Source organism: Callionymus lyra, chromosome 8, assembly GCF_982586985.1.
Source record: "Callionymus lyra chromosome 8, fCalLyr1.hap1.1, whole genome shotgun sequence".
Lineage (NCBI taxonomy): Eukaryota > Metazoa > Chordata > Actinopteri > Syngnathiformes > Callionymidae > Callionymus > Callionymus lyra.
This window is the reverse complement of record NC_141825.1, coordinates 16,143,290-16,157,029: the sequence shown is the minus strand read 5'-3', so window position 1 is coordinate 16,157,029 and position 13,740 is coordinate 16,143,290. Positions and strand designations below refer to the sequence as shown.

At 38.9% G+C, this 13,740-nt stretch overlaps 1 protein-coding gene across 7 annotated transcripts in view; it reads right to left on the bottom strand.

Moving 5' to 3' along the window:
• The window catches only part of mef2aa (myocyte enhancer factor 2aa), a 75,049-nt gene that overhangs the window by 30,705 nt on the left and 30,604 nt on the right, over nucleotides 1–13,740 (bottom strand). For all 7 annotated transcript variants that reach the window (XM_087797961.1, XM_087797960.1, XM_087797962.1 and 4 more), the window contains exon 3: nucleotides 8,907–9,110. In XM_087797961.1, coding sequence (XP_087654087.1) covers nucleotides 8,907–9,110 — 204 coding nt within the window. The remainder of the gene's footprint in view (nucleotides 1–8,906; nucleotides 9,111–13,740) is intronic.

Genomic DNA, 13,740 nt, shown 5'->3' with positions numbered 1-13,740 from the left:
GATCCGTTTTTTTTTTTGCTCAGCGCTGGCCTTGAGACTCAAACTCACGTCTTAGGAAACTAACAAATGCTTCGACATATTTCTTTAGATTCAAGATGTTTCTCAACTTTTTTCAATGAATGAAATTTTTCAATGTCAGTTTATTAATATTAAAAGGTACTTTTCATCACTCGTTGACAACATCCTACTTGTTAAAAACAAAGAGATAAAGAGAGAGTAAAGTCAAATATTTGTATTATTCATATATTATTGTTAAGGATGTGTTTCCTAATCTGTGACCAACAACAAAGAACAAATCCAACACAAGCTTCCTGTTAAATTCCAGATGCATTTCTACTTTTATTGCTTATTTATGAAGTTCTTCATCATCTCGTTCTTCCTCATTTACGAGAACCTTTCGCTTCTCCTGAGAGTAACCAGGTGGCTGAGCAAACTCTGGGGTGACCAGGCAAATAATTCTCCTGAAAAACTCATCTGAACCTTCTTTTTTTTTTTTTAAATCCAGACTAAATACACATCTGTGTAACATCCAGAGTGGAGTTTGAAGTACTCCTTGATTGCTATGTTTGATATCTCTGAGCCGGCTTTTAATTTCTAAGTGGTGACGCACTTCTCTGCGCTTCATTATTTTTCATTCATCACTGATCTGTTCTGTGTACATTTGAACTTGGTGAAGCAGTCTGGTCACCTCATAGCAGTTAAAGAAAAGGGCAAAAAACAAACCATACAGGAGAATATAGCAGTTATGGTCAATCAAAAACTGCCTTTTTTACATTTAAAAATACATAGAAAATACTGATTTTACAACCTCCATCTCCCTTTGTTATTTACTCATCAATTTATGATATAAAATTGCAATAACACCTATTGTAAGTTACATTTTAATTCATAATATCGCTGATAACAGGGATGAGTTTCACCAGCGGTGCAAGAGTAAACTATTATATTATATATCTTGCGATTAATTAGCCGTCAGTGAATGGTCTCTGGCTGTTCCGTCACTTGTCTTCACTTGTCATGGAGTCTGGAGAGGAGCAAGAGAAAAAGAACCTCTGACGTCAATGAAGTCTGACAAGTGCCAAAAGCAAAAAGTCGCAATGTTGTAACCTGGTAACAAGCCTCGCACACCAGAGAGACGCCGCCAAACAATAACATGAATGGACAGAAAAACAAAATACTTGAACGACACCTCCGGATGTATCTGAAGAACTGTCACATTATATGGCGACTACACACTCGTGAACATTACTGCTCTTTCATTACACTCAAAAAAAACTACAAAAGAGGAGTGGTGACCCTTTTTCACTAAAAGCCCAGAGGAAAAGAAGTCCTTGTCCTATAAAAGGGGGCACTTTGAAATCCAGAGTGTTGCAACAGAACCATTAGAACCGCTAATGTTTCATCCAGCCTCACTTTTCTCTATAATCCCTCATAGATGTGCATTCTATATGGAAAAGCTAACTCTGACGATCATGCAAAAATGAGAAGGCACCTATGCTGGTATTAAAAGTCATTTTTTAATAATGCGGAAGATCACGTGGAGAAAATGTATACACACATATATTAATATAACTGCAATATATCACAGGAGAAAGGGCAGGAAAGATTAAATATGAGTTGGAGAGGAGTGCTTCACATATATTCTGTCAAACTAATAAGTCTCTGTCAATAGTGGTGACATTTGATTTAGCCTTCTCATTATTGCTTCCGTGAAAACCTCTATTTTAATAAACACAATATTCATCGAAACACACGTTCACCTAAGCAAGCTTTTGCTTCCAACTGATGATGGAACCAAACCTCCAAGGAAGATATAAAAGCAATTTACACCCTTAAATTAAAGAGGGTGTTAATTATCTATAAGGTATTAATTACATTTTCACAAGACAGATGTGTGAGATATTTACCAAGTTCACACATAACACCGGGAGGTTACACTTAAGAGATGAATGTAGATCTTTAAGAAAATATCAGAGTTGTAAATATTACAACTTATGGTTTGAATATGGCTTCGTAAACGTTTTTTGTTAGACTTTCCTGTTCAATTCCTTTATTTGCTTATTTTGTCTTGGACTAATATTTACATTACAATACAGCTTATGAATGTTGACACTCTGCTTACAAATCACAAATTATCCTTTACACACCACGAGGACATACTGAGGCTCAAACTAATTTTGCTTCGTATTTATTTCAACTTTTTTTTTGGCACATCTGTAATTTTCTGCTCCAAACTTATAGATCAAGTATGTATGAAGTCTCGCTCGAGGGCCTTATGCATACTATTATTACATTTAATAAAGCCTCGGTTGAAAAATAACAAGCCAACTATTTAAACATTTAGATAATCTAAATTTGAAGCAGTTTTTAAACAAGTTTTTCAGAAGTATAATAGAACCAACTAAACTTTCAGATCACTACAGTGTTTTTTAAAAGTTTAAAAGTTCTCGGAAAATTTTATGGAATAATTAAATTTAATATATAATATATAAAATACAACTATTTTCCCTGAACGCACAACATGCAAAATGCCCTGTACTTTGCATTCTAAATTTCTGATTTTACCTAAACAAACCTTTTATGATGTCAAACTTCTGGCTATTTATGACCGTTAACAAGTAGCTTGTAGCTAGCTTGTTAGCATGAAATTGTTTCTGACAGGAACAGATTTGTGTTGTGCTAAAAATTTGGATACATATATCAATTGGCTGTGTTGAAAATCTGTTTTTCGTCGTTGTTAGTTACACATTATTTTCATGGCTGCCAAAAAAGTCTTGACAACTTGGTAACGAATGTATTTCAATGTCGACGGCGGTTTAGTGGTTGTGGTTCTGGACTGACCAAGCCGAGACTTTTTCCTGAACCAAAAACTAGGGGGAAAAAATGACTAAGAAAAAAAATGACCAAGAAAACATGACGTGTCACCTGCTCTACCAGTGCTTGTCTAGTTTAAATTGTGGCTGCAAATACATCCCCAGCTCTATTGTTTTGACAAGATCCTGTCAATGAGAAGTTGAATTGATAAAATGAAAAACTAGAGCATGTAAAAGATGAGATATAAACATGTTTTAGTTGGTTTTTCTTCCCGCCACAATCCTCGGACGAGCCCCCAGCAGGAGAATAATTGATCAATCAGGAAAACCAAAGACTGGTCCAGCGCAGCAGATGTGCTCATTTACATCTATTAACTAAAAAAATGAGTCCTAATCATCGCTTGGACTGTGATTGACAACACCGGCATCTGAGTTTAGTTCTTCTACATGACAAATGACAAATCTCAGCTCTCACATGAAAAGCCACTTTTGTGGACGATGGAGGTCGAAGGTTCAAGCCTGACATTCTGCAATGGTCAAAATTTGCAATGATTCAATAAGACTTGCAAATCCGGTTGAATGATTCATTCCCTTCTATTCATGGCGAGAGTAGATACCGATCGCGAAATAAGAAACTCATGGAAATTACCTGATGATTTTATGCTAATATCCCTCTGCTCTCGAGGTTCTGTGAGAAATGGTTCCCTCATAAACAGAGAAGGATTGTTCATTACTCCCCAGCCACATTAACAATGGCCGCCACTATTTATTATGACGGAGATAAGCAGGGGCGAATTTCCCTTTGAATGATTTCGGCTTCTTGTCCGCGACAGTCGGAAGCTGACGGAAGCGACTGACTTACAATGAAACGTTTCATCTTTGAACAATCCTCGTTTATGAGGTGAGATTGGCTTTAATATCGATTCACGAAGAGCTGCACATTTGTGTGCTTGAATGGTTGCAACAGATGCCTGTGAAGTTTGCTCATGGATTTCAAGGTTCCTCTCAGTGACAGCGATCGCCGTATGTGTGTGTGTGTGTGTGTGTGTGTGTGTGTGTGTGTGTGTGTGTGTGTGTGTGTGTGTGTGTGTGTGTGTGTGTGTGTGTGTGTGTGTGTGTGTGTGTGTGTGTGTGTGTGTGTGTGTGTGTGTGTACGGGAGAACGGTGAGAGGTTATCGTGGAGCAAGAGCAAAATTTCATTAACTCCACCGGCAGGCGGAGGGGAAGAGTGCAGATTATTGGATTAATCTAATGACTAACAGCAGTGTTTTCATTTGTGGTATAGAGAGGATTCAATAAGGAACACAATAGAAACAACACCATCAAGGCACGTATGAAGGTTCTCCAGAGACAGAACCCAAACTGTGCTGTCAAAATATAGTTTATGAAGCAATATACTTGAAATATATAGATGATCACCTGATAAACTCGAAATATCAGACTATTACATCTCGTTTATGTCAAAAAATATAATTTGTACAGGACTTTTCTACACAAAAAAAAAGTTTATATCGTCAGATTGAATGTGTGCACAGGTTCTGCTGGTAATGCAGGAACGTTTACTTTTTATTGCTAAAAGATACTCTTATGTGAGTTGCTACAACAAAGCGAGCTCGTTTTTTTAAGCAATTACATTTACTTCATTGGATCTAAACTAGATTATCTCCCAAAGCTTTGCCAACAGAGTAAAAGTTCCTTTTCCAAATGTCTTGAATTGTACTTTTGAAAATATCATACTAAAAGTTGGATATTATGATTCTTTAGGTCATGGCCAGGCTAATGAGAAAAGCAAATTGCAGTGAGACTAAGAAAACAACGAATATATCTAAAAATGTAACTTTCAACACCAAATCATTCCTGTTTAAAACCCACTTATGAACGCAATAACACACGCTTACAATTTAGCCCCAAAACATTGTTGTCGATTTTTTTAAGTAACGCATTTTTTTTAATGCAAAGTTCTGGACAAACAAGGTATTCGATAATTGTATCATTCCTTCCATTTTCCCATGCTTTCATGGGCCACCCAAAGTTATGTGATGAATATATCGGAAGCCTACATGACAGGATTTAGGCATATCTATACGCAGACTCATTTTACACGAAGTACACCAAAGGCTACATCTGCGCTCACCCCTGGTCCATTTATCAACGGCTGCTTCAATTGCTCAGAACATACAAGAGGAGTTAAAGCCTCGTACTTTAATCATGGAATCACTCGAATCATGTTTTCTTGTGCCTATATAAAGAGCAATAACAAGATGTTTATAATCCCATTTGTTGTGCTACAGACTATGTGGATAATAAATGAATCCATTTTTTGTTTATAAAGTCCAGTATTGCAACACGAGGAATGATTAGGGTTATTTAGCTTTAAAAAAAAAAAGAATCTTTCTGGCACAAAACGGATTGAGTAACGGCATATTTACTCAAACATAGTGGGAAAAAAATCTGAGCCTCCAGCTCTGCTTTGGAGTGCCAGCCAAGTTTGAGACAAAGTCCACAGCCCTCGCTGGGTTATCACACTGTGGCCCAGGCATGCATCCATCTGTGGAAAACATGGAGAGTGTTCCCTCACACCGTACAGCCCAGTCTTTATCTACAGATGGTACTACTGAGCAGGAATGTGACCTTTGGTTTCCGTCTCTCGCACGGACAGAGCTTCCCGATGGAAGGCATGAGAGCGTTTTACAGCCTCTTCTCCAGAACCGGACAAGCGAGCACATGATGGTTTGCACGGCAAAGTTGCAAACGAGGCTTAACAGGATTTAAAAATTAAGATAAGTGTCCAAAGAAAGTGACTTCATGTGAAGCTCATTTTCTGGATTTGAGCTGGGGGGAGGGAGGGGGCGGGTCCGTGGTACCGTCAGGAAAAGTGGCACATGTATTCTCTGTAGGCGTCGACCCAAAAGGTTGAATACGGGGGTCTGTAAACACCTGAGAGGACAGATCCGTCTGATGAGATGATGAAAGCATATTTTCTGACATTGGCTCCGAGAACAATCCGACAGCGAGGGGTTGTGCGGTGACGCTGTGATGTGGACGGAGATGGTTACTTCTGCTCTGCTTCTTCACTTCTGAGCCGGGCCCGTGTAGCCAGCAGGCAGAGCGGGTTTGTGCAGTTCTGCAGAGAGTCTGGCCGAGTGAGTGAGCAGGGACAACAGCGGTCCTGTCCCAGCCTTTGTGTAGCAGGACGGTTTTTCTTGAAAGTGGCTGCGAGGGAAAAAGTTGGTCCACTGATGCTCCAGTGTAGCGCTCGGCCATTCACTGGTTTTCGGCGCCGTAATTCTATCGTGTACAATATGTATCTGTCCGACACCAGAGCCAAGCCGGAAACAATCCGTCAGTGAAGCAAAGGCTCATGACAGTGCCGTGTATCCGTTAGCATGACACGAAATTATAAATACAATTTACTGTGGTTAGCAATTCACTTTAAAAGTTAACAGCTGATGAAACAAGGGGGAACTATAATAGGCTGTGACGACAAGAGTGCGTTTCATGGTATACACTTATGTCCACAACAAAGTTGGTTCCTTAGCAATCCAGAAACATATATATTATTAATATTCAAGGGCCAAATGCTGCTTTTTCATTGCATTTATTTGGCCCTCAGGGGATCAGAGTCAAACTATAAAACCATTTATAATATTTTTGGTTTGACCCCAACCAGTAGAAATATGAACATTTGTTTATATATATATATATATATATACAACTTTGTAGTCCATTTTGCTGATTTTGAAATCCGGATTCTTAGAGACAATCCCAGCTACCCCAGGGAGAGGACAGGTGCACGGGTTATGTCCTGCCAGTTCAAAGCGCGACACAAACGCACCAATTACTCTTTGTGTTTTAGGAAACCATAGGGACCTGAATAAACTGAAACAAACACAGAAGAAAAAAAAAACACGGTGACAACTATAACTTTTGTGTTGCCCAAACCAAATTATCGTGGGACTTAAACACTGGATTGCCAACGTATAATTATATTATGACTACATATAGTTGAGTCATGCTGTTATTACCATTTTACAATAGAGGTTATGATGAAATGACATGAACTACTGGTTATTCAGTAAAACTAATACTAGTAGCAAGAGTTGTGACCTTAATATGACGTCTACGTACATCAGTTTTAAGCAAAGCTAAATAATGTGTACAGTTTTCAATAATTTACAGTCAATGAGTCTGTTTGAATAAATCATGCCCTAACGTCAACAATGATCAGTAAACTATCAAAGCTTAGTTTTGGAAAAACAGATTCAGATAAAAGACCAATAAAAGGTGATGTAAAAAAAAAAACCTGGTGATGAATAAAAAAAAAAACTGGGCAAGCTGGGGTGTTTTAAGAAAACGCCAGACTGGATTTGTGGAAGAACACATTTGTGTTCACGGTTACGTAAGACAGAGATGTATCCATGTATTTTTCATGCAGGTGAGCCCCAGCACAGCTGAGAGGGCCCCTGGTGAAGGAGCGACTGCATCCACAGGACGCCAGAACACTCTTGTGCAGCTCTGCCAAGCAGGTAATTCACGAGCAGCAGCAGCATGAATAAAAGATAATGGGCCGCGGCTGACTCCTTTTATGCTCGGTGTAATTCTTCTAATTTCTCCAAGTGAACTTCTTCCAAAAACCATGGATTCATTCGATCACTTTCGTGGCCCAGGACGTGAAGAATGTGCAAAAATATTCCAAAGCTCATCCAAAGCTATTAGTCTTGAATGTTGTTTGAGCTGGATTCAATAAACAGTAGCACTACATGATACATGATCGCAATTTATTTGAATTATAAAAAGTCATTGTTGATTACTTTTTTTGCAAAACAAAATAAATAATTATGAAATATCAGCCTCTATTAAAGGGTTATATGAGTTCAAGGCTTTTCACTCTAATATATATATAGAAATATCTTAATGGATTCTAAAAATCTTGAGTACAAACTAGTTTGGCAGTGAACATTTTACTTTAAGTCTGAATCACTTCCATCTACTATTAAAATGCTTTCACCAAATCTTAGATATTGAACAGACGTACATTTTGACAAGAGATTGCTTCAGCCCTAGTGTCATGGAATTTAAAGTTATCAACATTAATCAATTGGTTTGCCTTTAAATCCCAACTTAAACATGTTGGCACGCAGAAAATCAGCTAGAACCAGACTATGGCTATGAAGTAACAAGTAAAGTCTGACTACAGTAGTTTGTTTCTTTTTCCTCTCTTTAACTGATACAAACAACTTGCTGATTTAAGAAACAGATGAGCAAATCAAACTATTGTCTTTGGTTTTGGCCAGCTACATCTGTGAAAAGTGTCTGGTAAAGTTTATTCCAATAAATTTCTATTGTTTCATGTCAGATAGATCAGAATGATAAATAGTTCACTCAGTTGTTTTTGTCATGTTCCGTCTTGCTTTAATACACAACAGACGGTTTTGACAGTCGCACAGAAAAGCTAATTCAAATGTGATGCTTCAGCAATTACTCGTTAAGTCGACACATTGTCTTAAGTGAAATCGTGTGACAAATTATCAGTCCAGGAAGTGTAATATGACAAAGCGCTGGAACGTGGAACTCCCAGTAAACAGCGATCATGAGTTGCTCTTCCTACTGGTTTCAATTAAGAGTAATCCGATAGGCAGCGATGGTCTCTAATGGACTCTGAAGAACAACGACTGGTTCAATGATTGCAAGTTGAGATGACGTCGGAACATGTGTACACACTTCTGCTCCGGAGGGTTTTATACAGTATGGAATGTTCCACTTAACTGGAGCAATTATCAAGCCGAGCGTCGGGCGGACACACAGGTAGAGGAATATCTATGGGAAACAGGGTGATCGCGGTGGCGAGCGTCCTCTGAACCAGCAGAGATAGCTGCCCCATGTCGGTTAATGGTCTGGAGGAGCTGCACTTTATCAGCCAGTGCAGACCTCCCTGTTCCATATCTGCATGGTGACGAGGAGGAAACTTGTGCCTCGTGTCCAAAACATCCCAAGCAAACCATTAAAAGCTACCGGGTGTTCTTAAAAATCACCCGGTAGTCAACGGCGCTCTTTGAATAATAACCCCCCCTGAAGTATAAATCCAACGCTCACCTCTACGATGTCGGAGTTGGTTCTGCTCTCGTGGGGCTCGTTGTATTCTGTGTATTTTAGCAGGACTTTGTCCATGTCTGTGCTGGCGTACTGGAACAGTTTGTTGGAGCTGTTGAAGATGATGAGCGCGATCTCGCAGTCGCACAGCACGCTCAGCTCGTAGGCTTTCTTCATCAGGCCGAACTTCCTCTTCGTGAAGGTCACCTGAGGAACGATAAGCAAAAAGGTTTGGTTGTGAACAACTCACAAAAGAACAATAAACAAATCAAAGTGTGTGTCTGAGGATGTGTTCATCCAAACATTGATTAGCAGAGATAGATAGTTGTTGTAAGATCATTTTTTATCCAAAAAAAACACTAAGAAATGATCATAGTATTTCAAGAACTTCCACAATGTGTGTTAAAACATCCACAACTTTCGTTTCAATACTTGATAATAAAGTGAATACACTGGTTAATGTATGTCTGCATCTACGATTGTGTACCTAGGTCGACCATATTGTGTACAATATCTTCTGCTCCTTGTCCACAGTGTGTGTTAAGAACTTCAACAGTGTGTCTACTGTAGAGCATTGTGTGTCCACACCTTAAAATAGTGTTTCCACGTTAATAGAAATAGAAAATCCACATTGACCGCTGATTGTACTGATGACCGCTATAATGTGTGTGTTTCTACATTTCTCTTCAACACAGTGTGTTCATAACAAGTATAGTACGTCTATAGCTACCACTGAGTTCACCTCTGGAAAAGTGTGCCTTCAACTAGAATATCGTGTTCATTTTGATTTCTGTGAATCAATAAATTCTATTAGAACTTGACTTTCCATAGTATGATGGTGTATTTTAGAAAAAAAATAATAATAATTTTGAATACTAAGTCTGTCAATAGCTTTGAACTGCCCCAGTTTCAGAAACACATATTGATTTAACCTGGAGTTTTACCTCGTCTGTCTATATATTTTTGTTTCGAAATACAATTTTCTTTTTACCTCAGCCTAAGAGGTTATTTGTTGGATGTTCAATAATTCGACAAATGATTTGATAAAGAGGTTAGGAATGTAAGAAATACTTGGACTTGATTAAATTGTATTGCCCTTCATAAGTTCCATCTGGATTTAGGAAGGTGTTGAAGGTTTCCTTACTCATTTGTTACCTACACACTCAGCTTTGTTAATATCTTGCACATGTATCTTGTGACGTGCTTTGAAGTTGGAAGTTGCAATTTCAGCTAACAAAGCTTACTTCCTGGTGAAGTATGTCAGAGAAAACATGATAAAAGAGTTAGAAAGCTTTTTGTATTGCATATAGCCATGTCAGATTTGAAGCTACACATCTGCTAGTACGCAAGTTTGAACCAAATGACGAAAATGCTTGAATTCATCCCGATGATCACAGATGAAGTGAGAGCACATTGAGAGAAAAGTAAACATATACATGTGTGATTTCCAGAGAAAGTCAGTAGCCCACGTGAACATCTCCATTATGTTACTAGAACGGTTCACAATCCCCGCAGCCAAGGTGACAGATAACAAGATCACTCCACCTTTAGAATGATTGCAATAACATAGTGCACGTCTGAAACGTCTAGTTATCGAGCCAGAGGTCAGGGTTGGAGGCACGAGTCAGCGAGCTGAGTCAGAGCTTTGGCAACACGAGGGCTCCATACATTACTCCACGCTTCTGACTCCATATACGGAAAGCTATCGCTGTAGTGCCGCATAAGCCTTGTAACATGAGCCCTCAGATGGGACTCCAGGTCGTACATCACTCCGGCTGTAACGCAAGCCATCCCTGCAAAGTGACTTTATGTCCTGCATCTCTGCAATACTGTCTCTGTGGTCACCTCAGGCCGAGACACACATGTCATTGTGTTCCGCTGACTTTTGGTGGAACTTTGCAGAAACATCAGGTGGATCGATACGGTTTCTCCTCAATACTGACTTTAAATTTAGTTGAACTTTTTTCATCTTGTTCTTGTTAGAAGCTCACAAATGACCAAATTCCCTCATATTTCCTTGCTGTCACTCGGGCAAACCCAGTAGAACCTTGTAAATCCCAAGTAGCCATGAAGAAGAAGAAAGGAAATTGAAAGAATAACACGATTTTGGACCTGGAAGTAGATGAATGTTTGAATTGGCTGCGTGGGTTTTACAATATAAACATTATCACAGAATAAACTGTATTCTTTAACATTGTTGCTTTGAAAATCAAGTGTTGAACCTCAAATAATCCTGTGGTTACCATCGCTGTGGTGAAAAAAACCCCATGTAGTGTCAAACATAACTGAATAATAACCAGGATGATAGCAAGGGTAACTAAATGAATGAATTAAAGGGAATAAAAACATGCATCAAAAACAAAATATTGCAAACTAAATTTCAATTTTTTGGTTTATCTTGTTGCCACAGACAGAATTTGATGTGTGCATTTCAACATTCACCTAAACAGGTGGTCATTTTAGTTTGCTTAGTTGTCTTATTTTAAGTGTTAATATTATTTATTTATTTTTGCCTTACTTCAATTTAAATGATTACTAATTTAAAACTCACAATTATACTGGGAACAGCCAAACAACAAATATAAAAAAATTAATATATGCACATTTTTAACAGTTACAACTTTACAAAACACACCTAGATGTATTTAATTGACTTTTCTAAAGTGTTTAAAGTGTAGTGATGCTAAAGATGAGTAAGTAAGTAAGTAAGTAATTTATATTTATATAGCGCTTTTCCAGACCAGGGTCACAAAGCGCTTAAACAATCAAAACAAAATTCAATAAAGTATATACTTTGTAAAATGGAGCAAAATGAGTTTAAAAACATGGTATATACTGTACATGAGAAGCGGTGAAAGGTTCCCAACAAACACTTGTATCACTGCTCAGGACCGACCCGGGGCAGATTAACGCAACAGTTGAGAGGCTCCTGCTCATTCACTGCTTGAATATTCGGTTGTTTGCTTAACCAACCGCAACACAAAGGCCGCCATGTGAGGGGGAATGATTAACAAATTGTGCTCTCTTTAGTAGATGAATGCAGGCGTTAAGCCTTGGAGATGTCACCTTTCAGCAGGAAGCCGGGGATGAGACACCGAGCCAGGACTTTGTTCCACGTGGATGCGCGTCAGAGTGCTGAGTGCAGCGCTGCTGACCCAGGCATCGCTTCAGCACCGAGACCCGCGCACACCTCAGCAACAACATCTGCTGGCCGGGCTTTTAAATAATGGCATGCATATTGCTCTGGAAGCGTTGCAACGTGATAGCATCTCCCACCGAACAGCTCAAATGTTATTCTCTCCAGCTAAAAGTTGAAGGTAGAGAATAGACATTAAAAGAAATAAGAAACGCCTGCAGAGAATCCTGTTCGTCTCAAAGGCTTCCAGTAAATTATGATTAACAATTTACAGAATTAATACGTTAACCTAGAGAAAACTTACTTACACCAAATTTACATTTAGACTTTGGTAAGTTCTTTCCATTTACTTTTTATTTCATTTTAAGGCAAACCTTAAGATCATTCATTTTTTTAGCTATTTCTCTATTTCTCTAAAAAACCTTTGGCATCTGTCTTTCTTCCTTTTGGCTCAAGGAACTAGGGGGGTGTATTGGCAAAAATATGGTGACATAATACATGGGCATGTTACATTTAATTAATTTAATTTTGAAAAATCAATTCAGTGAAAAGACTGTATTCCGATATTTAGGTGTATCAATATTTTGATCAACTTACAGTATATGTGACAGAACACAAAAAATATGTTATTGTTCATCTGTAACTGTAATGGCTGCAAGATGATTTTCACCCGTCGACCAAGTGATTATATATAAAATTGTATCCAATTTATTGTATACTTTGTATGTGTTTTAATGAAGTCGGGAGATATTAGCTCCTTGGCAGAATTATGCAGTTTCACCGGGATACTGTGGTGTATTTACTGAAGTTTTTATTTTCCCCTTTCAACACCAGTCAGCTGATATGTGGATACATTGAAACACACTATAGATGAGCTCCTGGAATTGAACGTAGTTTAACAAAGTCCTAACATGCTTTGGTTTGTTTTAGAAATGTGTCCAAACATCAGCTTTAAAAGCTGAACATTCCATGAATACTTCAATGTTTTATTGTTAATAAAGTTATTCTAATTTAAGCAGACACTTTATTAAAACCATAGAAAGGAAATATTAATTTTACTTCAAAAAGCAAAATAGATACAATGCTGTTAAATATTCATACAGTATTGTGAAAGAAACATTAATAATTCAGTCGGTCAATTTTACTTCTTTAGTTTAAGGCTGTTTGTTGGCTGTTGGTTTGACCAACGTAACGTGCCAATAGTACAACCAAAAGAACATGGTATGGTTGCCTGTCTGACACCTGATGTGTTCAACCTCACTCTCGCCCTTTGTTCCAGGACTCTGCACGGAAACGACACAGTTGAGACGGAGGCGTCAATCAAAAGGTCTATCAATTCCTGTCCTGGAGCAGAGGTGCCAAGATGACAAACAAGACATTCGGAGCTGAAGTGCAGCTGCGTCTGAGGCCTGACGGTGGCTGCTTGACTCACTAACACCTTCAGAGGAGCTCCAAGCCTTATTAGAACCTCGTGTCAGCTGTGATGCCCCACCACCCCCCCCAGGAGCAAAGCTTGAGAGACAGTGAGGTCTGGCACCAGCTGGCAGAGTGACCGGGGCCCCCGTGGCTGCTGCCCTGGTTCTGCAGTGCCAGAGTGTGCTGGCCTAGGAGACAAAGTCAGGGCCACCACGGCTGTCGCCCCGGATCATCTCTCCCAGAGTGCCGCGGGAGACCCGCGTGGACGAAAGAGTGCACCGAGGT